The sequence below is a fragment of the Dermochelys coriacea genome, chromosome 7 (genome assembly GCF_009764565.3).
Source record: "Dermochelys coriacea isolate rDerCor1 chromosome 7, rDerCor1.pri.v4, whole genome shotgun sequence".
NCBI classification, from domain to species: Eukaryota; Metazoa; Chordata; order Testudines; family Dermochelyidae; genus Dermochelys; species Dermochelys coriacea.
In genome coordinates this window covers 47,232,245-47,259,040 of record NC_050074.1, presented here as the reverse complement: position 1 = coordinate 47,259,040, position 26,796 = coordinate 47,232,245, and the positions used below count along the sequence as shown (strand labels likewise).

The 26,796-nt window shown below is 44.6% G+C and overlaps 1 protein-coding gene across 1 annotated transcript in view; it reads left to right on the top strand.

Moving 5' to 3' along the window:
- The first annotated feature begins 2,750 nt into the window (after positions 1-2,750).
- The window catches only part of DNAH1 (dynein axonemal heavy chain 1), a 132,761-nt gene continuing 108,715 nt past the window's right edge, over positions 2,751-26,796 (top strand). Inside the window, exons 1-3 of the mRNA XM_038408554.2 lie at positions 2,751-2,815; positions 22,208-22,468; positions 23,347-23,419. Coding sequence (XP_038264482.1) covers positions 22,253-22,468; positions 23,347-23,419 — 289 coding nt within the window. The 5' untranslated portion in view covers positions 2,751-2,815; positions 22,208-22,252. The remainder of the gene's footprint in view (positions 2,816-22,207; positions 22,469-23,346; positions 23,420-26,796) is intronic.

The following is a 26,796-nucleotide window of genomic DNA, read 5'->3' as shown; positions in this document are numbered from 1 at the left end:
ATTTTTGGAATGCACCAACGCTTCCCTTGCTGACTTAACCGTATCTGCTGGCTTTGTAGAGAGCCTGGCTGCCCCGGCACCTTCTTAATGCTTGTGACAGCTATGGAATCCTGTGGAATTCATTGTGTGAGCTCTGCTGCCCCCGTGAGGCCAGATTCTCTGCCCCAGTGCTCTAATAGAAGCCCTCCCCAGGAGCCAAAAACGTCTGAACCATTGCAAGGTTAGATGTTTCCAGCAGAATTTGTGTCCACACTAGCGCAGACAGTCTGCATATAGCACTCCTAGCCATTGCTGCAGCTGTATATTACGGCACCTGTCACTTAAATTCCAGGTACAAGTCTCTAAGTAACTGAATTGCATGGTAGCAAGTTGCACATGGCCAAAACTAACAGGGGTGGGTGGGGGTGAAGGCATTTCTACCACAGTATAGTGGAAGGCGCTAGCACCAGGAGCGATGTTTAGATCTTCTGCCTCCAGTCATCTACACATCATCTTCTCTACACTATGGACTTTGATCCAACCTCATATCTTTCTTCCTGCATGTTCCTCTCTCCTCTCCCATCATTCCCTTCCCTTCTCTCCTCTCCCATTTTTTTACCCCATTTCCGTTCTGTCCTCCCCCATATTCCCCATCCCCAAAATCCATAGAATGAACAAAAGAGGTAGCAATTTTCATCCTAACAACTTGTTTACATGTTATATCACTTTCTGCCTGTTTTAGAGTGCAAGTTCTTTGGGGGAAGTGGCCATATCTTTCTATGAGTGGGTACAGCTCCTAGCACACTGGGGCTCTGATCCTCCTTGGAGGCTTTGGACACTATTATAGCATAAATCATAATGGCTGGCATGTTCCATGCATTACAGTTGTAAAGTTTATACCTATTTAAAGCCTACACAATTGTATTGTTTCAGAGTAGCAGCCGTGTTAGTCTGTATTCGCAAAAAGAAAAGGAGTACTTGTGGCATCTTAGAGACTAACAAATTTATTTGAGCATAAGCTTTTGTGAGCTACAGCTCACTTCATCGGATGCATTTGGTGGAAAATACAGTGGGGAGATTTATATACACACATAGAGAACATGAAACAATGGGTTATATCATACACCTTGTAAGGAGAGTGATCACTTAATGCTGGTGATGGCTCATCTTAAGTCATCACTCTCCTTACAGTGTGTATGATAAAACCCATTGTTTCATGTTCTCTGTGTGTGTATATAAATCTCCCCACTGTATTTTCCACCGAATGCATCCGATGAAGTGAGCTGTAGCTCACGAAAGCTTATGCTCAAATAAATGTGTTAGTCTCTAAGGTGCCACAAGTACTCCTTTTCTTTTTACACAATTGTATTGCAGAGGTGAACCTATTACAGAGTAATATAAATTGGAGGAGATGGATTCTAGGCAATAAAGGGCACAACCCGGAGATAAATTAATTAATCACACACTTTTGCTGCTTCAACTGCTTTTTGCCCATGACTCCATTTCAGTGAGTTATATACTAAATTTCCAATCTCCTGATCAAGTTCAAGCAGCCCCACTTTAAAAAAAAAAATCAACCTGCCTCCAGGGTGTTTCTTCCTACCTAGATTTTTAAGCCTAGAAGTAGCCATTATGATTATCTAGTGCAATTGTAACACAGGTTAGAAAATTTCACCCAGCAATTCCTGCATCAAACTTATAACTTGTGGCTAAGTAAGAGCATAGCTTTCAGAAAGGCATCTAGTGTTTGCTTATTTAAAGATTTCTTCCCCTCCCTGCTCTGCCACCTAGTTTAGATTCTCCCCCACCCTCAAAATAGTACTGGCCGGACGGGCAATAATGTGACCTGAATCAGTAACAGCTTTTCTTCATTACTTGTGTTACAGTAGTTCCTAGAGAATCCTGTATGAGCAAGCCCCCATTGTGCTAGGCAGTGCCCAAACTGCTACTGAGAGACAGCCCCTGCCCCACCTAGCTTACAGTCTATACAAAGAAACCAGACAGTGGGGTATGCATTAACCCCATTCCCAGAAAGAAAAGGAGGACTTGTGGCACCTTAGAGACTAACAAATTTATTTGAGCATAAGCTTTCGTGAGCTACAGCTCACTTCATCGGATGCTGTAGCTCACGGAAGCTTACGCTCAAATAAATTTGTTAGTCTCTAAGGTGCCACAAGTCCTCCGTTTCTTTTTGCGAATACAGACTAACAGGGCTGCTACTCTGAAACCCATTCCCAGAGTCACCTTACACCAGCGCAAGGAGTGGAACCCAGATCTCCAGAGTGCCAGTTCAGTACCAGCCCCAAGGAGATGGCCCACAGGTAGCCTCGAGGAGACGCTATGAAAGCTGTGAGAATCCACTAACCCAACCCCTAGACGCTACAGCTGCTGGGTGCACTAAGTACCCTTCCCTGCCTCACGGACCAGTAGGCTGCTGCACTGTCCACCGAGTAGCCTCCCTAGCGGCAAGAAAGGCCAACTTCCGGGTTGGCATGGGACGTTCTAGCCTGAAGCTGCGTCCCACTCTCTTCGTCTTCCACACTTCTCCTCCCCTTCAGGGCTCTGCTTGGACGCAACCAAATTCACTAAAGGCGGGGAGGGCGCAATGCACATTCAAACGCCATACAAACGCGGGGACATCTGAGCTATGGGGGCAGAAGTAGCCCTTGTAGGAACGAACCACTGAATTTAGGACTGTTAATATTTCACAGGCGGGGGGGGGGGCTGAACCCCCCTCCCTGCTGGAATGGTTTTGTCCCCTAGCAACAGGCTCAGGCGTCTGATGCTTGACGACGGGGCCATTCCACAGCGCGGGAGGGGGAAGCTGGGCAGGCTGGTGCGTACTCTCTGCCCCCCTGGCTGGCCTAAGGGTCGGGGGGTGGCGAGGCCCGGAGGACAGCGCCTGGTTCAGCCCCGGGGTGGGGGCACCGCCTTAGCACGGCCTGGCAGAGGTGCCAGCATGTGATGTCGGGGCACCCCAGGCCGAGGCACAAGCAAGGCCAGTGCAAGGATATTTTGCGCCTTAGGCGAAACTTCCACCTTGCGCCTCCCCCCTCCCCGCACAATGAGGGGCAAATCCCAACGAGCCTTTATAGACCTCAGGGCCAGCTGCGCCCAAGGGCTGCTCCCCAGACCAGGTTTCCCCCTCCCCGTCCCTGGAACTTCCCTGGAGGGTGCACAGCCCCCCCCCCCAGTTCACCTAGTGGTTGCACCGGCCCTGGGCACAAGACCCTTCCTGGGAATTGCTATGGGCGCTGCTCATGCCCCTCAAAGGGGGCGGGCTGGCCTGCCCCACAGTTGGGGTTGCCAACTTTGATTGGCCGTATTCCTGGAAGGCTCAATCTTTTAATTCCTGGATACTCCAGGACAATCCTGGAGGGTTGGCAGCCCTATTCCCAGCACTGCCTTGGCCCAGGTAGACTAGGCAGGTGGCTGTTTGTTCGGGGCCATGCTCTGCTGTACAGGTGGCAGGAGCCATAATCTGCCCTGTTTTGCTGCCCGTGGCCTCCTGGCAAGTCATCACCATGGCCCCCAAGAGGAGTTGGGGCATCCCACAATAGGGGTTGCATGCCCACGCTGTGGACCTAAGTATTGCTAAGGTGGCCCTAGTGTTGAAGGAAGCAGGTCAGAGTCTGAAAATGTCGATGAATTATTTGTCATTCCTGAAAAGGGTCAAAATTCATTCACAACTTCTTCTTGTTGCCTTTTGGCCATGTGTGGGACTCGGAGTTAGCCCACCTCCAGCTGCTGCTAGCTATAGGAATCAGAGCCACATCACCCCTGGATGCCACTAGATATGGGAGTTGAATCCCCCACCTCATCATTCCTGGATACTTCTAGAGGACTCCTATCTGCCCACCCCCCAGATGTCCAGCCCTCTCCACATTCAAACAGCCACTAGAAACATTCAGTTTTCAGAGAAGGGTGTTTTTACCAGTCTCTGCCCCATCATGAGGCCCCCTTCCCCTTTGGGTAATGATGGCCATTTAACCCTTTTTTTTTTGTATTCTTGATGTCATATGTTTTAAGATGTGTTAGGGTCCAATCGAATGCTTGTTGAAGTTAAAGGCACTGGATCAGGTCCATAATACTTAGTATTGTATTTTAATTGGTTTTACAGTATTCATAAACTAAGCGATGGAGTGAAGGGATTGCACTTTATCAAAGAAAATAGTATTATTAGTGGCACTCTCTGAACACTTTAACATCTTTTGAACAAGGAACACCCAAGGCTGATATAACTAAAGCAAATTAGCCAACTATTTTCTCTATTCTTTGTTTGATTTCTTTGTGAATTTTAGCAACACTGTTTATAGTCAGTTTAACTGTTTCCCCTAGGTAGTCAATGTCCTTTGTTGTTTGTCTGGGTCTTTCCTTTAGCAAACGAGAGGGAAAATACATTTAAAACAAAAACAAAACAGGAAAATGTGATTGTAAAACCACCACCATTGTCAGGGGGACAGAGGGTGGTGTAGTACTTGAAACTATTTTTAAACTTTGTTTTTGGAAAGGACAAGATTCAAGTAGATTTAAGTATAAAGGCATATGTAGGTTGCTTATCACTATATTGAACTCCTGTTTTATGGCTTATATTAAGGCAAGAAACAAGTCCCATGTATTTATTTTCTAGAAACTGTGGTGACTGGGGCTTTAGGAATGCATACGTAGATTGTTTTGAGAAAGATGAATACTAGTTTTCTACCTATCTTTCATTCTGATTTTGCCCTTTTAACTTTTTGTTGTTGGGATTTTTTTTAATAAAAAGTACTTTTCTTTGTCTGTTACAACCACCGAAGCATTTTTGAACCTGTTTTTTTTTTTTTAAATGATGGTTTTCTTAGTTGGTTTGATTGAAACCATGGATCAAAGAATCGAAGAGGTAGCAAGAGATCAAAAGCTCATACCACTCTGAGAAAAGTGTGGGGGAGTATGACTTCTTGGATATGTAAAAACTGGATTTACTGAGAAATTGTAATTATAGTTTTGCTATCCTGCCATACACACTGTAGCTAATGTTGTGTCAGCAGTTCCATTATAATATGATTTCATTTTGCATAGTCCCATTTAACCACTTCTGCTTAACATGGTTAGATATAGATATCTGTGTGTGTGTGTGTATATATATAGCTATATCTGTCCATCTCTGTGTGTATATTGTATTCTATTGTTTAATAGCATGATTAATCGTGATTAATTTTTTAATCACTTGACAGCCCTAATAAAAATGTATTTACACACACACCCACACAAGAACGGCCTTACTGGGTCAGACCAAAGGTCCATCCAGCCCAGTATCCTGTCTACCGACAGTGGCCAGAGCCAGATGCCCCAGAGGGAGTGAACCTAACAGGAATGATCTAGTGATCTCTCTCCTGTGTCCATCTCCACCCTCTGACAAACAAACAGAGACTAGGGACACCATTCCTTACCCATCCTGGTTAATAGCCATTAATGGACTTAACCTCCATGAATTTATCCAGTTCTCTTTTAAACCCTGTTATAGTCCTAGCCTTCACAACCTCCTCAGGCAAGGAGTTCCACAGGTTGACTGTGCGCTGTGTGAAGAAGAACTTCCTTTTATTTGTTTTAAACCTGCTAACCATTCATTTTGTTTGGTGGCCTCTAGTTCTTGTATTATGGGAACAAGTAAATAACTTTTCCTTATTCACACCACTCATGATTTTATATACCTCTATCATATCCTCTCTTAGTCTCCTCTTTTCCAAGCTGAAAAGTCCTAGCCTCTTTAATCTCTCCTCTTATGGGACCCGTTCCAAAACCCTAATCATTTTAGTTGCTCTTCTCTGAACCTTTTCTAATGCTAGTATATATCTTTTGATATGAGACCACATCTGTATGCACACACACACACACACACACACACACACACACACACACACAGATTTAGACATATAGACACAGACACACACACACCCCACACATATAGACGTATGCAAACACACACTCCATACATGTAGACATAGACACACACACACACACACACACCATATAGATATAGGCGCGCACACACACACCCCAAATAGATACACAGGCACACAAATGCACCACACATACAGAGATGTCAACACACACACACACACACACACACCCCCCCCACAACTATAGACATATGCAAACACACACAGCCCAAACATATAGACACACACACACCACACAGATATAGACATACGGACACAGACATGTACACACGCACTCCCCCCCACACACATATAGAAATATGCAACACACACACACACACACCCCACACACATATGGACAGACAGATACACGCACACCACACATATAAATATGGCCACACACACACCCCCAACCCACATATATAGACAACCACTCACAGCACCCACATTGACACACACACAAACAAACACCACACAGACACCACACCTATAGACACAGACACAGACATACACACACAGGCACACCCATATAGATATGGCCATATAGACACCCCCCCCCCACACACACATATAGATGTACACACACAGATATGGCCATATAGACACACCGGCAGACACATACACCACATATAGATATAGACACATACACACCACACATAAAGATATAGCCATATAGATACACAAACACCCCATGCATATAAACATATGCGCACATGCACACCACGCATATAGATATAGAAACACACACACACAGACCCCACACATATAGAAATAGACATATAGACAGACAGACATGTACACACACACACGGACATAGACAGACACACGCACATAGATATGGCCATATAGACACCCACACAACACATATAAACACACACACGCACAACACATATAGACACACAGGCACACACACCTGGATATAGCCATATAGACACACACATACATTGACACACACACGCCCCCACACATAGACACACACACAGACCACACCCATAGACAGACTACACCCATACACACACCACACACAGAAACACACCCACAGATATAGACACAGACAGAGAAATCTAATATATATATATATATATATATATATATATACACACACTGTGACAAAGTTCCCCCTCTGCCTTGGTGGGTCCTGTGCATATTGGTGGATTTTCTCACCTCAGAGGTTCACGGCAGCCCTCAGCTTGGCTACTTTCATGGCTCAGATCTGTCGTTCACTCAATTAGCCTCATCACTGGCCAGCATGGGGAAAAGGGAGAACAATACCCGCAGTCTCTGTGTCCCACCTAGTGGGTCAGGGACAGGGCAGATCCCTTTCCAATTTAGATCATCCCTTCTGGTGTTTCTCACAGACCAGGTCCACTCCTCCTGTGTCCAATCAGGAGTTGAGGGGATGGAGGGGAACCCAAGCCCACCCTCTACACCGGGTTCCAGCCCAGGGCCCTGTGGATAGCAGCTGTCCACAATGTTCCCTGTATCAGCTACAACTCCCTAGGCTACTTCCCCATTGCCTTCCCCCCAGCACCTTCTTTATCCTCACTGCAGGATCTTTCTCCCAAAGCCTGATCACGCTTGAACTCTTCATGCTCTCTCACTGCCTACTCCTGGCATGCCCCCCTACTAACTGATGGGAGGTCCTTTTTAAACCAGGTGTCCTGATTAGCCTGCCTGCCATAATTGAATCTAGAAAGGTCTTAATTTGCTCCAGGTGTCTTGATTAGCTTGCTGGTCTTAATTGGTTCTGGCAGGTTCTTTATTGCTCTAGGGCAGCCCCTGCTCTGATCATTCAGGGAACAGAAAACTGTTCATTCAGTGGCCAACATATTTGCCTTCTACCAGACTCCTGTATCCCACTGGTCTGGGTCTGTCACAATAGATACACACACACACACACACAGATATACATAGATAGTTTTTGGAGAATGTTGGGGACAACTTCCTGGTCCAATTACTGGAGGAACCAACCTGGGGCCATTCTCCTCTTGACCTGCTGCTTACAAACAGGGAAGAATTGATAGGGGAAGTAGAAGTGGGGGGCAACCTGCGTAGCAGTGACCATGAGATGGTTGAGTTCAGGATCCCCACAAAAGGAAGAAAGAAGAGTAGCAAAATACGGACCCTGGACTTCAGTAAAGCAGACTTTGACTCCCTTAGGGAACTGATGGGCAGTATCCCCTGGGAGGCTAATATGTGGGGAAAAGGAGTCCAGGAAAGCTGGCTGTATTTTAAAGAAGCCTTATTGAGGGTGCAGGAACAAACCATCCCGATTTGCAAAGAGAATAGCAAATATGGCAGGCAACCAGCTTGGCTTAACAGTGAAGTCTTCAATGAGTTTAAACATAAAAAGGAAGCTTACAAGGAGTGGAAACTTGGTCAGATGACTAGGGAGGAGTAAAACACAACTGGAGTTGCAGCTAGCAAGAGATGTAAAGGGTAACAAGAAGGGTTTCTATGGGTATGTTAGCAACAAGAAAAAGGTCAGGGAAAGTGTGGGACCCTTAATGAATGGGGGAGGCAACCTAGTGACAGATGATGTGGAAAAAGCTGAAGAACTCCATGCTTTTTTTTGCCTCAGTCTTCACAGACAAGGTCAGCTCCCACACTGCTGTCCTGGGCAACACACTATGGGGAGGAGGTGAGCAGCCATCAGTGGTGAAAGAACAGGTTAACAGCTATTTAGAAAAGCTGGACATGCACAAGTCCATGGGTCCAGATCTAATGCATCCAAGGGTGCTGAGGGAATTGGCTGATGTGATTGCAGAGCCATTGGCCATTACCTTTGAAAACTCGTGGCGATCAGGGGAAGTCCTGGATGATTGGAAAAAGACAAATATAGTGCCCATCTTTAAAAAAGGGAAGAAGGAGAACCCAGGGAACTACAGACCGGTCAGTCTCATCTCAGTCCCTGGAAAAATCATGGAGCAGGTCCTCAAGGAAACCATTTTGAAGCACTTGGAGGAGAGGAAGGTCGTCAGGAACAGTCAACATGGATTCACCAAGGGCAAGTCATGCCTGACCAACCTGATTGCATTCTATGAGAAGATAACTGGCTCTGTGGATATGGGGAAGGCAGTGGATGTGATCTATCTTGACTTTAGCAAAGCTTTTGATACGGTCTCCCACAGTATTTTTGCCAGCAAGTTAAAAAAGTATGGATTGGATGAATGTATTATAAGGTGGATAGAAAGCTGGCTAAATTATCAGGCTTAACGGGTAGTGATCAATGGCTCAATGTCTAGTTGGCAGCCAGTATCAAGTGGAGTGCCTCAGAGGTTGGTCCTGGGGCCGGTTTTATTCAACATCTTTATTAATGATCTGGACGAAGGGATAGATTGCATCCTCAGCAAGTTTGCGGATGCCACTATGCTGTGGGGAGAGGTAGATATGCTGGGGGGTAGGGATAAGGTCCAGAGTGACCTAGACAAATTGGAGGATTGGGCCAAAAGAAATCTGATAAGGTTCAACACGGACATGTGCAGAGACCTGCTAAGCAGCTAAGCAGCTGTTCTGCAGAAAAGGACCTGGGGATTACAGTGGACGAGAAGCTGGATATGAGTCAGCAGTGTGCCCTTGTTGCCAAGAAGGCTAATGGCATATTGGGCTGCATTAGTAGGAGCATTGCCAGCAGATCGAGGAAAGTGATTATTATCCTTATTTGGCACTGGTATGGCCACATCTGGAGTATTGCATCCAGTTTGGGGGCCCCCAGTACAGAAAGGATATGGACAAATTGGAGATAGTCCAGCGGAGGGAAACGAGAATGATCAGGGGGCTGGGACACGTGACTTAAGGGAGAGGCTGAGGGAACTGGATTTGTTTAGTCTGCAGAGTGAGGGGGGATTTGATAGCAGCCTTTATCTACCTGAAGGGGGGTTCCAAAGAGGATGAAACTCAGCTGTTCTCAGTGGTGGCAGATGACAGAACAAGAAGCAATGCTCTCAAGTTGCAGTGGGGAAGGTCTAGGTTGGATATTAGGAAACACTATTTCACTGGGAGGGTGGTGAAGCACTGGAATGGGTTACCTAAGGAGGTGGTGGAATCTCCATCCTTAAAGGTATTTAAGGCCCGGCTTGATAAAGCCCTGGCTGGGATGATTTAGTTGGTGTTGGTCCTTCTTTGAGCAGGGGATTGGAGTAGATCAGGGCTTCTAAAGCTATCTGATGTGGGGGACCGGCAATTTTTTTTTCCAATGTGCGCACAGATCGGCAGCCGATGGCTCATGGACCGGCACCGATCTGCGGACAACCACTTTGAGTAGCACTGGACTAGATGACCTCCTGAGGTCTCTTCCAACCCTAATATTCTATGATTCTATGTATATACACACCCACACAGATATAGATACACACACAGATATAGATATATATCCATACACACACACACACACACACACACACACACAGATATACATATACACACAGAGAAATGTAGATACACACGCACATACATACACACATATAGATATACATACACACACACATATACAGATATAGATACACACACACACACAGACATATAGATATATCTGTGTGTGTATATATATCTTTATCAGTGTGTGTCAAGGTTTCTTCCCCACTCTGAACTCTAGGTACAGATGTGGAGACCTGCATGGAAAATCCCCTAAGCTTATTTTTACCAGCTTAGGTTAAAACTTCCCCAAGGTACAAACTATTTTTCGTTTTGTCCCTGGACTTTATTGCTGCCACCACCAAGCATCTAACAAATATAACTGGGAAAGAGCCCACTTGGAAATGTCTTTCTCCCCCAAATCCTCCCAAGCTCTACACCCCCTTTCCTGGGGAAGGCTTGATAATAATCCTCACCAATTTGCATAGGTGAACACAGACCCAAACCCTTGGATTTTAAGAACAAGGAAAAAGCAATCAGGTTCTTAAAAGAAGAATTTTAATTGAAGAAAAAGTAAAAGAATCACCTCTGTAAAATCAGGATGGTAAATACCTTACAGGGTAATCAGATTGAAAATATAGAGAATCCCTTTAGGCAAAACCTTAAGTTACAAAAAGACACAGAAACCGGAATATACATTCCATTCAGCACAATTTATTTTATCAGCCATTTAAACAAAACAGAATCTAATGCATATCTAACTAGATTGCTTATTAACCCTTTACAGGATTTCTGACCTGCATTCCTGCTCTGGTCCCAGCAAAAGAAAAACACACAGACAGAGAGAGAGAGAGAACCCTTTGTTTCCTGCCCCCCTCCAGCTTTGAAAGTATCTTTTCTCCTCATTGGTCATTTTGGTCAGGTGCCAGAGAGGTTATCTTTAGCTTCTTAACCCTTTACAGGTGAAAGGATTTTTCTCTGGCCAGGAGGGATTTAAAGGTGGTTAGCCTTCCCTTTATATTTATGACAGTGTGTGTATCTATATCTGTACATATGTGCGTGTGTGTATCTATATCTATCTGTGTGTGTATTTATATATATATATATATATATATATATATAAACAAAGCCACATATCATTTCACACCTGGAAACTTTGTTTCCTTTGACTGGATAATGAGTAGTGAACTGCTGAAAAGATGTGTTAAAATGCTTATTGTAGTAAAATGGTTTAGGACTTGACAAAGCCAGCTATCCATTTGCCAGTGGCGTGTGGGGAAACTTTCTTTGGCAAATGTCTGGGAAGTGTGTGTGTGCACATGTGTGTGGAGGTTATATCATCAACTTCTGCATAACTGATGCTTTCAGGAGATTTTGACTTTCAATGAGAATTTTGTGTTTAACTCCCATTTGTGCCTTTGAAAGTCTTCTCCTCAAAGAAAAGTTTTCCGGCCCTTGTGGTTCCAAATAAAATCATCTTCTAAATATAAAGTGTGTGTAACCTGCTGAGTCTGCATAGAGATGGCTTCGTTGCATAAGCTGCAGCAGCAGTAGAATGAAATTAACAAGACTAGGGGCAGTTTCACGGATGGCATTCAGAACTCTTTTGGAAGCAAGGAAGTTGTCCAGAATAATGTCAGTTTCACATTGCAGCTGCCTGCCATAGCTGTGAGCAGCAGCAGAGGCAACTCTTGAGGAAGAGGATCCAAAAAGCAGAGGGTGAGGGAGGTAGAGTATACCTTTGGACCCCCTGCCCCTCATTTGCCTCAATTAGGAGGCTGAGAGAGAGGTAGAGTATCTGAGAACCTCTTCCATTTAAACCAGCCCAGAGGCTGTGGATGTGGGAGAAGAGACAGACTGTGGAGTGAGCATCTGATTTATCAAATGTCTACTAGCTAGAGGCTGATATGCAATATGGAACCCCCAAGCAGGATCCAGGAAGAACACTCTGGTACAAATCCCAAGCACCCTCCCGCAGCTTGGGTTGCAGGGGACTGGGATTTTCTCTGGATTTGCTAGTGCACCCATTCTCTATTACCTGTATCAAACTCTGGCTAATCATTTTAATTCTTTGTGTGGTAGGTGGCTAGAAAATTTTTCAAGATCTGATTTTGGACAGTGTGTCAATATTACATTAGCCAGGCATATACATTATCATCTTCTCTTGTGCATCTTGAGGGCCTGGCAGATGGATCTTTTTGAACAGGATGCTGGATAGGAGTTTATTTAAATTGGTGAATAAATTTAGTGATCATAAAGGACATTCTGGAGGTGTAAATGACTACACAAGGTGTAAAGCAGTGGAGAATCAGGCCCACTGTGGTACATGCTTCCTCCACACAGCTGTCAATGGAACTCAGCCCTGACCTGCAGCAGCATATGCTGTTTCAGTCCTGGGCAGAAACTGCCAATCATGCTAATGTGTGTGTGGGGAGAAGGGGGTTGTGATGTTCACTAACATAGTCTAGGATGAGACTTCCATGCTCACTTTTGCATTACACAGGTTTTGAACTCAGGTCTTTAGAGGTGAAAGGCTAGTGTGGTAACTTGCTCTGCCACCTAGCCTTCCCACAGACCATGGAGCTGTCATCTCAAGAAGCCTCAGCAGGATCATTTTGCATTACTCTTGTTCTGCAGTATTGGTGCACCAGGCATAAAAGAGTCCAGCAGTAATTCATCAGGAGTCCTTGGATCTCAGCTGATACCAATCAATCCTGCTGTGCTGCTAAAACAGATATGGGCCAGAACATAAAATAACTAATAAAAAACAAAATCCTCCATGGAAAATTCATTCTTCAGGGTATGAACTTCCTGATGCCAAACAAAAGAGAGGCTGGGAAGAGAAAGGATTGGGGTTTTCTGGGTTGGGGCATTATTGATCCTCCCACCAAAGTCTCCCCACTTCACTCATGTACTTACATAATGAAAAGAAAAGGAGTACTTGTGGCACCTTAGAGACTAACAAATTTATTTGAGCATAAGCTTTCGTGAGCTACAGCTCACTTCATCGGATGCATTTGGAAAATACAGAGGGAAGATTTATATACATACACGGAGAACATGAAACAATGGGTTTTATCATACACACTGTAAGGAGAGTGATCACTTAAGATGAGCCATCACCAGCAGCAGGGGGGGAGGGCGGAAAACCTTTCATGGTGACAAGCAAGGTAGGCTATTTCCAGCAGTTAACAAGAACATCTGAGGAACAGTGGGGGGTGGAGTGGGGGGAGAAATAACATGGGGAAATAGTTTTACTTTGTGTAATGACTCATCCATTCCCAGTCTCTATTCAAGCCTAAGTTAATTGTATCCAGTTTGCAATTAATTCCAATTCCGCAGTCTCTCGTTGGAGTCTGTTTTTGAAGTTTTTTTTGTTGAAGAATAGCCACCCTCAGGTCTGTAATCGAGTGACCAGAGAGATTGAAGTGTTCTCCAATTGGTTTTTGAATGTTATAATTCTTGATGTCTGATTTGTGTCCATTTATTCTTTTACGTAGAGACTGTCCAGTTTGACCAATGTACATGGCACCAAATGCATCCGATGAAGTGAGCTGTAGCTCACGAAAGCTTATGCTCAAATAAATTTGTTAGTCTCTAAGGTGCCACAAGTACTCCTTTTCTTTTTGCGAATACAGACTAACACGGCTGCTACTCTGAAACCTGTCATTATGCAAGGCACTGAATTTAGCCGTATAGAGTGGAAATCTGTCAACTTCATGAAAAAACTCACACAGATACAGACAGACATCATCTTCCTCTCCAAATGCAAACAGATGGACATCATACCAAAAGGACTGAAGGTAAAAAATCCATTACAATCTACATACCACACAGACTATGCTGACAGTTGTGCCACACACTCTCAAAGAAATTGCGGAACCACCTGATCAACATCCTCTACAGCAAACAGGGAAAGATTAAGAATGAGCTCTCAAAACTGGATACTCTCATAAAGAACCAACCTTCCACACAAACTTCCTCATGGCTGGACTTTACAAAAACTAGACAAGCTATTTACAACACACACTTTGCTTCTCTACAAAAGAAAAAGGACACTAAGCTATCTAAACTACTACATGCCACAAGGGGCCACAACAGTGGTTCCCGTAACCCACCCAGCAATATTGTTAATCTATCCAACTATACTCTTAACCCAGCAGAAGAATCTGTCCTATCTCGGGGCCTCTCCTTTTGCCCCTCCACCCCCACGAACATGATACAGTTCTGTGGTGACCTAGAATCCTATTTTCGACATCTCCGACTCAAGGAATATTTCCAACACACCTCTGACCAACATATTAACCCACAGAGACCTTCCTACCAACACTACAAAAAGAAGGATTCTGGGTGGACTCCTCCTGAAGGTCAAAACAACAGACTGGACTTCTACATAGAGTGCTTCCGTCGACGTGCACGAACTGAAATTGTGGAAAAGCAGCATCACTTGCCCCATAACCTCAGCCGTGCAGAACACAATGCCATCTACAGACTCAGAAACAACTCTGACATCATAATCAAAAAGGCTGACAAAGGAGGTGCTGTCATCATCATGAATAGGTCGGAGTATGAACAAGAGGCTACTAGGCAGCTCTCCAACACCACTTTCTACAAGCCATTACCCTCTGATCCCACTGAGAGTTACCAAAAGAAACTACAGCATTTGCTCAAGAAACTCCCTGAAAAAGCACAAGAACAAATCCGCACAGACACACCCCTAAAACCCTGACCTGGGGTATTCTATCTGCTACCCAAGATCCATAAACCTGGAAATCCTGGATGCCCCATCATCTCAGGCATTGGTACCCTGACAGCAGGATTGTCTGGCTATGTAGACTCCCTCCTCAGGCCCTACGTTACCAGCACTCCCAGCTATCTTCGAGACACCACTGACTTCCTGAGGAAACTACAATCCATCGGTGATCTTCCTAAAAACACCATCCTAGCCACTATGGATGTAGAAGCCCTCTACACCAACATTCCACACAAAGATGGACTACAAGCCGTCAGGAACACTATCCCCGATACTGTCACGGCTAACCTGGTGGCTGAACTTTGTGACTTTGTCCTGACCCATAACTATTTCACATTTGGTGACAATGTATACCTTCAAATCAGCGGCACTGCGATGGGTACCCGCATGGCCCCACAGTATGCCAACATTTTTATGGCTGACTTAGAACAACGCTTCCTCAGCTCTCGTCCCCTAATGCCCCTACTCTACTTGCACTACATTGATGACATCTTCATCATCTGGACCCATGGAAAAGAAGCCCTTGAGGAATTCCACCATGATTTCAACAATTTCCATCCCACCATCAACCTCAGCCTGGACCAGTCCACACAAGAGATCCACTTCCTGGACACTACGGTGCTAATAAGCGATGGTCACATAAACACCACCCTATATCGGAAACCTACTGACCGCTATTCCTACCTACATGCCTCTAGCTTTCATCCAGATCATACCACTCGATCCATTGTCTACAGCCAAGCGCTACGATATAACCGCATTTGCTCCAACCTCTCAGACAGAGAGAAACACCTACAAGATCTCTATCATGCATTCCTACAACTACAATACCCACCTGCTGAAGTGAAGAAACAGATTGACAGAGCCAGAAGAGTACCCAGAAGTCACCTACTACAGGACAGGCCCAACAAAGAAAATAACAGAACGCCACTAGCCATCACGTTCAGCCCGCAACTAAAACCTCTCCAACGCGTCATCAAGGATCTACAACCCATCCTGAAGGATGACCCATCACTCTCACAGATCTTGGGAGACAGGCCAGTCCTTGCTTACAGACAGCCCCCCAATCTGAAGCAAATACTCACCAGCAACCACACACCACACAACAGAACCACTAACCCAGGAACCCTATCCTTGCAACAAAGCCCGTTGCCAACTCTGACCACATATCTATTCAGGGGACACCATCATAGGGCCTAATCACATCAGCCACACTATCAGAGGCTCGTTCACCTGCGCATCTACCAATGTGATATATGCTATCATGTGCCAGCAATGCCCCTCTGCCATGTACATTGGTCAAACTGGACAGTCTCTACGTAAAAGAATAAATGGACACAAATCAGACATCAAGAATTATAACATTCAAAAACCAATTGGAGAACACTTCAATCTCTCTGGTCACTCGATTACAGACCTGAGGGAGGCTATTCTTCAACAAAAAATCTTCAAAAACAGACTCCAACGAGAGACTGCGGAATTGGAATTAATTTGCAAACTGGATACAATTAACTTAGGCTTGAATAGAGACTGGGAATGGATGAGTCATTACACAAAGTAAAACTATTTCCCCATGTTATTTCTCCCCCCACCCCACCCCCCACTGTTCCTCAGATGTTCTTGTTAACTGCTGGAAATAGCCTACCTTGCTTGTCACCATGAAAGGTTTTCCTCCCTCCCCCCCTGCTGCTGGTGATGGCTCATCTTAAGTGATCACTCTCCTTACAGTGTGTATGATAAAACCCATTGTTTCATGTTCTCCGTGTGTGTATATAAATCTCCCCTCTGTATTTTCCACCAAATGCATCCGATGAAGTGAGCTGTAGCTCACGAAAGTTTATGCTCAAATAAATTTGTTAGTCTCTAAGGTGCCACAAGTACTCCTTTTCTTTTTGCGAATACAGACTAACACGGCTGCTACTCTGAAACTTACATCATGGTAATCTTAATTTATCGGTTGATTTTAAAAAAAATCACTCAAAATTGTTCACTGATTTGACCACTACAATAACAAACCTGTGTGCAGTTGTTCCTTGCTATCTTAGGTGTAAAAAGAAAAGGAGTACTTGTGGCACCTTAGAGACTAACAAATTTATTAGAGCATAAGCTTTCGTGAGCTACAGCTCACTTCATCGGATGCATTTGGTGGAAAAAATAGAGGAGAGATTTATATACACACACACAGAGAACATGAAACAATGGGTTTATCATACACACTGTAAGGAGAGTGATCACTTAAGATAAGCCATCACCAACAGCAGGGGGGGAAGGAGGAAAACCTTTCATGGTGACAAGCAGGTAGGCTAATTCCAGCAGTTAACAAGAATATCAGAGGAACAGTGGGGGGTGGGGTGGGAGGGAGAAATACCATGGGGAAATAGTTTTACTTTGTGTAATGACTCATCCATTCCCAGTCTCTATTCAAGCCTAAGTTAATTGTATCCAGTTTGCAAATTAATTCCAATTCAGCAGTCTCTCGTTGGAGTCTGTTTTTGAAGCTTTTTTGTTGAAGTATAGCCACTCTTAGGTCTGTGATCGAGTGACCAGAGAGATTGAAGTGTTCTCCAACTGGTTTTTGAATGTTATAATTCTTGACGTCTGATTTGTGTCCATTCATTCTTTTACGTAGAGACTGTCCAGTTTGGCCAATGTACATGGCAGAGGGGCATTGCTGGCACATGATGGCATATATCACATTGGTAGATGCGCAGGTGAACGAGCCTCTGATAGTGTGGCTGATGTGATTAGGCCCTATGATGGTATCCCCTGAATAGATATGTGGACAGAGTTGGCAACGGGCTTTGTTGCAAGGATAGGTTCCTGGGTTAGTGGTTCTGTTGTGTGGTGTGTGGTTGCTGGTGAGTATTTGCTTCAGATTGGGGGGCTGTCTGTAAGCAAGGACTGGTCTGTTTCCCAAGATCTGAGAGAGCGATGGCTCGTCCTTCAGGATAGGTTGTAGATCCTTGATGATGCGTTGGAGAGGTTTTAGTTGGGGGCTGAAGGTGATGGCTAGTGGCGTTCTGTTGTTTTCTTTGTTGGGCCTGTCCTGTAGTAGGTGACTTCTGGGTACTCTTCTGGCTCTGTCAATCTGTTTCTTCACTTCAGCAGGTGGGTATTGTAGTTGTAGGAATGCATGATAGAGATCTTGTAGGTGTTTGTCTCTGTCTGAGGGGTTGGAGCAAATGCGGTTATATCGTAGCGCTTGGCTGTAGACAATGGATCGAGTGGTATGATCTGGATGAAAGCTAGAGGCATGTAGGTAGGAATAGCGGTCAGTAGGTTTCCGATATAGGGTGGTGTTTATGTGACCATCGCTTATTAGCACCGTAGTGTCCAGGAAGTGGATCTCTTGTGTGGACTGGTCCAGGCTGAGGTTGATGATGGGATGGAAATTGTTGAAATCATGGTGGAATTCCTCAAGAGCTTCTTTTCCATGGGTCCAGATGATGAAGATGTCATCAATGTAGCGCAATTTCCATCCCACCATCAACCTCAGCCTGGACCAGTCCACACAAGAGATCCACTTCCTGGACACTACGGTACTAATAAGCGATGGTCACATAAACACCACCCTATATCGGAAACCTACTGACCGCTATTCCTACCTACATGCCTCTAGCTTTCATCCAGATCATACCACTCGATCCATTGTCTACAGCCAAGCGCTACGATATAACCGCATTTGCTCCAACCCCTCAGACAGAGACAAACACCTACAAGATCTCTATCATGCATTCCTACAACTACAATACCCACCTGCTGAAGTGAAGAAACAGATTGACAGAGCCAGAAGAGTACCCAGAAGTCACCTACTACAGGACAGGCCCAACAAAGAAAACAACAGAACGCCACTAGCCATCACCTTCAGCCCCCAACTAAAACCTCTTCAACGCATCATCAAGGATCTACAACCTATCCTGAAGGACGAGCCATCGCTCTCTCAGATCTTGGGAGACAGACCAGTCCTTGCTTACAGACAGCCCCCCAATCTGAAGCAAATACTCACCAGCAACCACACACCACACAACAGAACCACTAACCCAGGAACCTATCCTTGCAACAAAGCCCGTTGCCAACTCTGTCCACATATCTATTCAGGGGATACCATCATAGGGCCTAATCACATCAGCCACACTATCAGAGGCTCGTTCACCTGCGCATCTACCAATGTGATATATGCCATCATGTGCCAGCAATGCCCCTCTGCCATGTACATTGGCCAAACTGGACAGTCTCTACGTAAAAGAATGAATGGACACAAATCAGAAGTCAAGAATTATAACATTCAAAAACCAGTTGGAGAACACTTCAATCTCTCTGGTCACTCGATCACAGACCTAAGAGTGGCTATACTTCAACAAAAAAGCTTCAAAAACAGACTCCAACGAGAGACTGCTGAATTGGAATTAATTTGCAAACTGGATACAATTAACTTAGGCTTGAATAGAGACTGGGAATGGATGAGTCATTACACAAAGTAAAACTATTTCCCCATGAAAAGAAAAGGAGTACTTGTGGCACCTTAGAGACTAACAAATTTAAAATCATGAAGTTGACAGATTTCCACTCTATACGGCTAAATTTGTTAGTCTCTAAGGTGCCACAAGTACTCCTTTTCTTTTTGCGAATACAGACTAACACGGCTGCTACTCTGAAACCTATCTTAGGTGTGTATGCTTTCCTTTCTGTGTGTGCCTGATTCATTCTTGTAGGCAGGCAGCTAGTTGAAATTTACAAAATTCATACTCTCTTAACAGAGCAGATAGGATGTTTTGTAAATTTCACTTCACTATCTGCATTCAAGAACAGAGCAGAGTGTCTCAGTAGGCAAAGGTATGTGCCTCTGAATGACAGTGAAATCCAAAACAGCGACAGCACTAGTTTTAGACTATAAGCCTTGCCAAGACCTTTTTAATGAAGATCCACTATGGCAAGTTGGTAAACTCTCAACCAGCAGATTGTTGAGCAAATGTTTTATCCCCCAGGTTTAAACCATACAGAACTACAGGTCTTTCCTGGGATGCAGAACAGGTATCTCTGTAAATCATAGAATCACAGAATCATAGGACTGGAATACATCTCGAGAGGTCATCTAGTCCAGTCCCCTGCACTCGCAAGACTAAGTATTACCTAGACCATCCCTGACAGATGTTTGTCTAACCTGATCTTAAAAATCTCCAGTGATGGAGATTCCACAACCTCCCTGGGCAATATATTCCAGTGCTTAACCACCCTGACAGTTGGGAAGTTTTTCCTAATATCCAAACTAAACTGCACTTGCTGCAATTTAAGCCCATTACTTCTCGTCCTATCCTCAGAAGTTAAAGAGAATAATTTTTCTCCCTCGTCCTTGCAACAACTTTTTATGTACTTGAAAACTGTTATCATGTCCCCTCTCAGTCTTCTCTTCTCTAGACTAAACAAACCATGGGAAGAATATGGGCTATTCTTCACTTACAACTGGACCCCAGGGTGGGTAAACTATGGCCCGTGGGCTGGATCTGGCCCACGAGCCGTTTTAAGCTGGCCCGCGAGCTCCCACTGGGGAGCGGGGTCTGGGGCTTGCCCCGCTCTGGTGCTCCAGCTGGGGCACAGGGTCGGGGGCCGTACCGTGTGTCTCCCAGAAGCCATGGCATTGTCCTGCTCCAGCTCCTAGGCACTCCAATGGCCCCCTCCAGTGCTCCAACAGGAGCTGCAGGGGCTGTGCCTGCGGACCAGGCAGTGAGCAGAGCGTGTAAGAGCCAGAGAAGGGACATGCTGCTGCTTCTGGGAGTCGCTTGAGGTAAGTGCCGCTCAGAGCCTGCACCCCAAACCTGTCCTCACACCCCAACCCCCTGCCCCAGCCCTGATCCCCCTTCCCGCCCTCCAAACCCCTTGATCCCAGCCTGGAGCATCCTTCTGGACACCAAACCTCTCATCCCCAGCCCCACCCCAGAGCCCACACCCCCAGCTGGGGCCTGTACCCCTTCCCGCACCTTGACCCCCTGCCTCAGTTCACAGTCCCCTCGTAGCCCCTGAACTTCTCATTTCTGGCCCCACCCAGGAGTCCGCACCCCCAACTAGAGCCCTCACCCCCTCTCGCACCCCAACTCCAATTTTGTGAGCATTCATGGCCCGCCATCCAATTTCTATTTCCCAGATGTGGCCCTTGGGCCAAAAAGTTTGCCCACCCCTGGGCTAGACTTTAGGCCCAGCTGTGAGCACGGACTGGTGCAATAAGCTGCACCACCCCAGAAATAGCCTTCAGAGGCATTATGATGTAGAATTCCCATACATGTATGGTAATAAGCTATAGCAGGATAAATATCTTTATATCTGTATAACTGCATCAACACTAGGGGAGCTGTACTGCTTTAACTAGTCCAGTTTAGTTAGAGCAGTAACGTTTTTGTATTTAGACAAGCCCTTACTTCAGGACTGAATATTGCAGCCCTTGGTTTTACATTAGCATCTTGCCATGTGTCTGAAAGCTGCACTTTAGCATCTGCAGTTATGTAAAGTTTGGTTGAATGAAAAATAAATGCACACGTCGATAATATTTGCCTGTACTTGTCTCTCCCCTGATGGAGGAATAGAAATTGTGAGTTAAGATCACCAGCAACAAAATAAAATAAAATAAAATAAATCACCTGCAGTAAAAGGGAGCGTGGAGCTTCTGGCTATATTTTAAATTCAACAGGCCTCACTTAGACACCTCTGCTTTAATTGTCTGAGACGGAGTCAGAATTTACATCTGGGACTAGCTGGGTGGGGTATCTGGTTTTAAGTTTACTAGAATCAAGTTAAGTTTGGAAGGGACTGTTACCCTTAAGGGATTTGGTAAAGCCCCTACATACCTGATAGGGGCTTATAGCTCATAGGGGCTTATGTGATAGTTTCAGTGCAGGCCTGGGTTGCTCCAGTGTTGCTGGCAGCCTCTTGGATGCTGGGAAGTCCCTGCTGTTTCAGGAAAGCAGCTTTTAACACATCCGCTGTTGAGTTTTCTCCTCCAAAACCTGTGTGGAATAATGAAGTTCCCCCTTTGCCCTGGGTTAGTGAACCATCAGCCATAAAAGTAAAGTGTGGGATCATGGCAGGGGGTCAAGCACACCTCATTACCCGCTCATCTGGTTAGCGAACCAGCAATATAAAAAAATGCTAAGAGGTATTTTACAAGTGGTGGAGACACAGTGTTAACCATATCAGTTGGTTTCCTTTCCATAAGGCCCAGGATCGCTTCACAGCACCTTTCCTCTGACTGGTGGAGGGGATGGATAAGACAAAGAAAGAATTGACAAACTCGTTGGGGAGGAGCCCCTATTCTCCTCATTCCAACAGCCAGGCTCAGGTCTTGGACCCCAGCCCAGGAGCCAGCTCAAGCCCAGCAGAAAGCATCTACAGGGGGACCAACAGGAAATACCCAATGATTAAACAAAAAGGATTTTACTCTGATGTGCTCTATCCAGGAGCCGCAGCTTTCTTGGGGGTAAGTGCAAAGAGCCTCCTCTTTCTTCATCTTTTCTATTGGAGATTTACAGATCATCCTAGATGTAAGGATCCATGTGAAAAGCAGATAATCTGCAAGGCTTACTCATGCAGAAAATAGGACTACAGTTTAGAATGACACCCACCAATCACAGAACTCCTTGGCTTTCTTCTCGTCTTTTCTCTTGCCCATAATTTTTCCCCCTCGGCTCCTCCTTTGGTCCATCTCTTCACCCAATCTGCTCAGAGCAAGGTAGGGAGCAGGCAACAATGCCAGGCCCATGCATCTTGTTTCCCATTCCGCAGCTGTTCCCCTAGGTCAGAGCCCTCATATGATTTGACTTTTCAGGGGTAAAGCAGCAATGCTTTGTCTATCACAATTCATGATTTCTTTGAATTACGGGGGTGGGAGCTGACTCTCAATGCAGTCACAGTGTTACGTGTATGATCATGTTATTGTTGGCAGGGCATGGAATTCCACGGGCTAGTAAATGTATGAGGCTGGATCTTCAGTTGGTGTAAATAAGCATAGCCCAACTGGCTTCCTTGTTCTTTGGCCCTCTCTCTAGATATCTCTGGTTGGCTTCAGGCTGCATTCTATTAAAAATCCCCTGCCTCTGTGTTTGTGGTGCTATATGCCCTATCCCTTTCTGGAGATACTCCCTTTGCCACTTACAGCCTTTATCCATAGCACTCTATGTTTCAGCATGTCCTCTCTCACTCTAGTACTTCAAGCCCTCACTGAAGTGTCTTTCTTCCTCTCCCTGTATCACACTTTCTATGGATCCTCTTACTACCCTCTCTCTCTGTTACTCTCTGTGGCCCCTCTCTCTTATCTCTGACTCACCCTGGTGATATTCTTATGTGCTGGATTTGCAGGATGTGTGCGCTGGTCCCAGTGTCTACAAGGATTTACTGAGACAGGCTGATCTTGAGCAGCACACGCCAAAAGGTAAATGCACTGAAAAGAATAATGCCACTGCCTGTAGGCATGCTGGGAAATGGGGCCTTAAAGGATTCATGTTGGTAGCACTAGGCATGCTGGGAAATTAGTGCTTCAGCTGATTACTTTAGGCTAGAAGAGCACTGGAAATATTCCCATGATTCTGTTCTCAAAGCCAAGGATGATCCCAAGGTGATGGAATCACTTGGGAATGGTGGAGTGAAGTGAACTCCCAGGTCAGCAGAATGATCCCCTTCATGAGTAAAAAGCGATTTACCAACTGTCAGGGTATATCTGGCCCCTGTGATGTCCACAGAGCATTTGGGTCCATACCTAATCTTAGGAGACGGCTCTTTTAGCTAGACCTGTGGGGTACCCTGGGAAGAATAACAAGATTAATGTCACTCTGAGTACTCTGTCCTTCACGGGTCCATTATGCTTGAATATGGGCACAACCCGCACTCCATAGGCACAGAGGTTACCAACCACAGTGAAATGTGTCCATTACTGCTGTGGGGGGTGCCGGAGTTGGCCAGGCAGGAAATGTACACCCTCCTCTCCTCCTCGCCCCCCCTCTCCCAGCCATTTGCATGCTCTGGACTCCAGCTCCACACTCACTCTGCAGTGGAGCTTTGTGTATTGGAAAAAGGGGTCTGCCACTTCTTTCCCACTTGCAAATGGTGATTATGTCCTGGAGACTGGAGTATGGCCATAGAGACTGGCTATGAGAGGGAAGGATCTTTCCCTTCCCCAGAGACTGGTAGACCCACAGGACATAGTCTGGTTATTTGGATTGTAGGCTGGGGAGAGATGGAAGCCATATAGCCATATACTTACTGTGCTTTAGATGTGCTCTTTATTGTCCTGAGTAAGGGAAAATAACTTCATCCACAAGTGAATCTTGACAAGACCGACTCATCCCTAACAAGTGAAGACAGATCTTTATTTATGATATGCTACTTATATAATGGGGAAAAAATAAGGCTGTAAGTATAAATGCTGATGACACACTAAATATTGACATAAATAACTGATAATGCACAAAGTGCTGCAATGAATAGCTTCATAGATTTCAATGAAATGGAAGGCCACAGTGGGAATAGTAGCATTTACTGACAATAGATATAAACCAGGGCAGTTCTCTGAAGAAACCAAACCAACATTTGTGCAATGTTAAAGATATTTTGTTAAAACCTCTGTACTTTATTCACTCTTCAGTAAAAGCAAATCTTCAAAAAAATCATAAACCTGTACATTGATATGGACAATTCATGATTCTGTACAATATTTGATTAATGATATGAATAAAAAGGAGATTAAATATATAGAGCGGCCTGTTTAGGATTGATCTCCATTAGTTTAAATGTTATTTTTATAAAAAACAATTGTTAGATTGGTATTTTTGTGTTACAAGGACTCTGATCCTGAAATATTATTGACATCAACATTTTTGCCTTCAGTGAAAGCTGCAGATGCTCAGTGCCTCACAGAATTGGTTTCAAAGGCCCTGATCCTGCAAACTGCTCTCCACAATTTCTTTAATGTCTGTAGGGATTTATATGGGCACCAAGATCCAAGTACACAGAGCAAGTTGCAGGATGGGGTCCAACGTCATTAACAACTTTAATACATAAGAACATAAGAATGGCCATACTGGGTCAGACCAAAGGTCCATCCAGCCCAGTATCCTGTCTACCGACAGTGGCCAATGCCAGGTGCCCCAGAGGGAGTGAACCTAACAGATAATGATCTAGTGATCTTTCTCCTGCGGTCCATCTCCACCCTCTGACAAACAAACAGAGACTAGGGACACCATTCTTTACCCATCCTGGCTAATACCCATTAATGGACTTAACCTCCATGAATTTATCCAGTTCTCTTTTAAACCCTGTTACAGTCCTAGCCTTCACAACCTCCTCAGGCAAGGAGTTCCACAGGTTGACTGTGCGCTGTGTGAAGAAGAACTTCCTTTTATTTGTTTTAAACCTGCTAACCATTCATTTCATTCGGTGGCCCATAGTTCTTATATTATGGGAACAAGTAAATAACTTTTCCTTATTCACTTTCTCCACACCACTCATGATTTTATATACCTCTATCATATCCCCGCTTAGTCACCTCTTTTCCAAGCTGAAAAGTCCTAGCCTCTTTAATCTCTCCTCATATAAGATTCGTTCCAAACCCCTAATCATTTTAGTTGCCCTTTTCTGAACCTTTTCTAATGCTAGTATATCTTTTTTGAGATGAGGGGACCACATCTGTATGCAGTATTCAAGATGTGGGCGTACCATGGATTTATATAAGGGCAATTAGATATTCTCTGTCTTATTCTCTATCCCTTTTTTAATGATTCCTAACATCCCGTTTGCTTTTTTGACTGCCACTGCACACTGCATGGACGTCTTCAGAGAACTATCCACGATGACTCCAAGATCTTTCTCCTGATTAGTTATAGCTAAATTAGCCCCCATCATATTGTATGTATAGTTGGGGTTATTTTTTCCAATGTGCAATACTTTACATTTATCCACATTAAATTTCATTTGCCATTTTGTTGCCCAATCACTTAGTTTTGTGAGATCTTTTTGAAGTTCTTCACAGTCTGCTTTGGTCTTAACTATCTTGAGCAGTTTAGTATCATCTGCAAACTTTGCCACCACACTGTTTACCACTTTATCCAGATCAATTATGAATAGGTTGAATAGGATTGGTCCTAGGACTGACCCTTGGGGAACACCACTAGTTACCCCTCTCCATTCTGAAAATTTACCATTTATTCCTACCCTTTGTTCCCTGTCTTTTAACCAGTTCTCAGTCCCTGAAAGGATCTCCCTCTTATCCAATGACAACTTAATTTACGTAAGAGCCTTTGGTGGGGGACCTTGTCAAAGGCTTCCTGTCCACTGGATCCCCCTTGTCCACATGTTTGTTGACCCCCTCAAAGAACTCTAATAGATTAGTAACACATGATCTCCCTTTAGAGAAATCATGCTGACTTTTGCACAACAATTTATGTTCTTCTATGTGTCTGACAATTTTATTTTTTATTATTGTTTCAACTAATCACATCTAAGTGTCCAATTTAAGGCCCCAAATCCTAAGTTTCTCCTTGACCAGTATGAAAATTTCTCAGGTAAGAGATTAAAAGAGCGCATGCTCCCTCAAAGTCGTTTATCTTATTTTTAGCTCTGTGTTAGGCTCTCTCCAAGGAGATGATGCTCTTTACATCTTACAGCTAATTGATGTTTTACCTGAAATAAGTAAATTCCCAGCTTCTTGCAATTCTTTTATTTTCAGCTAATGATGGTACACTTAGTCATCTTAACATTTATGTTTTATTTATAGGTTATCTAAGATGATGATTTTCTTTGGGCCAAAGCCTTGGA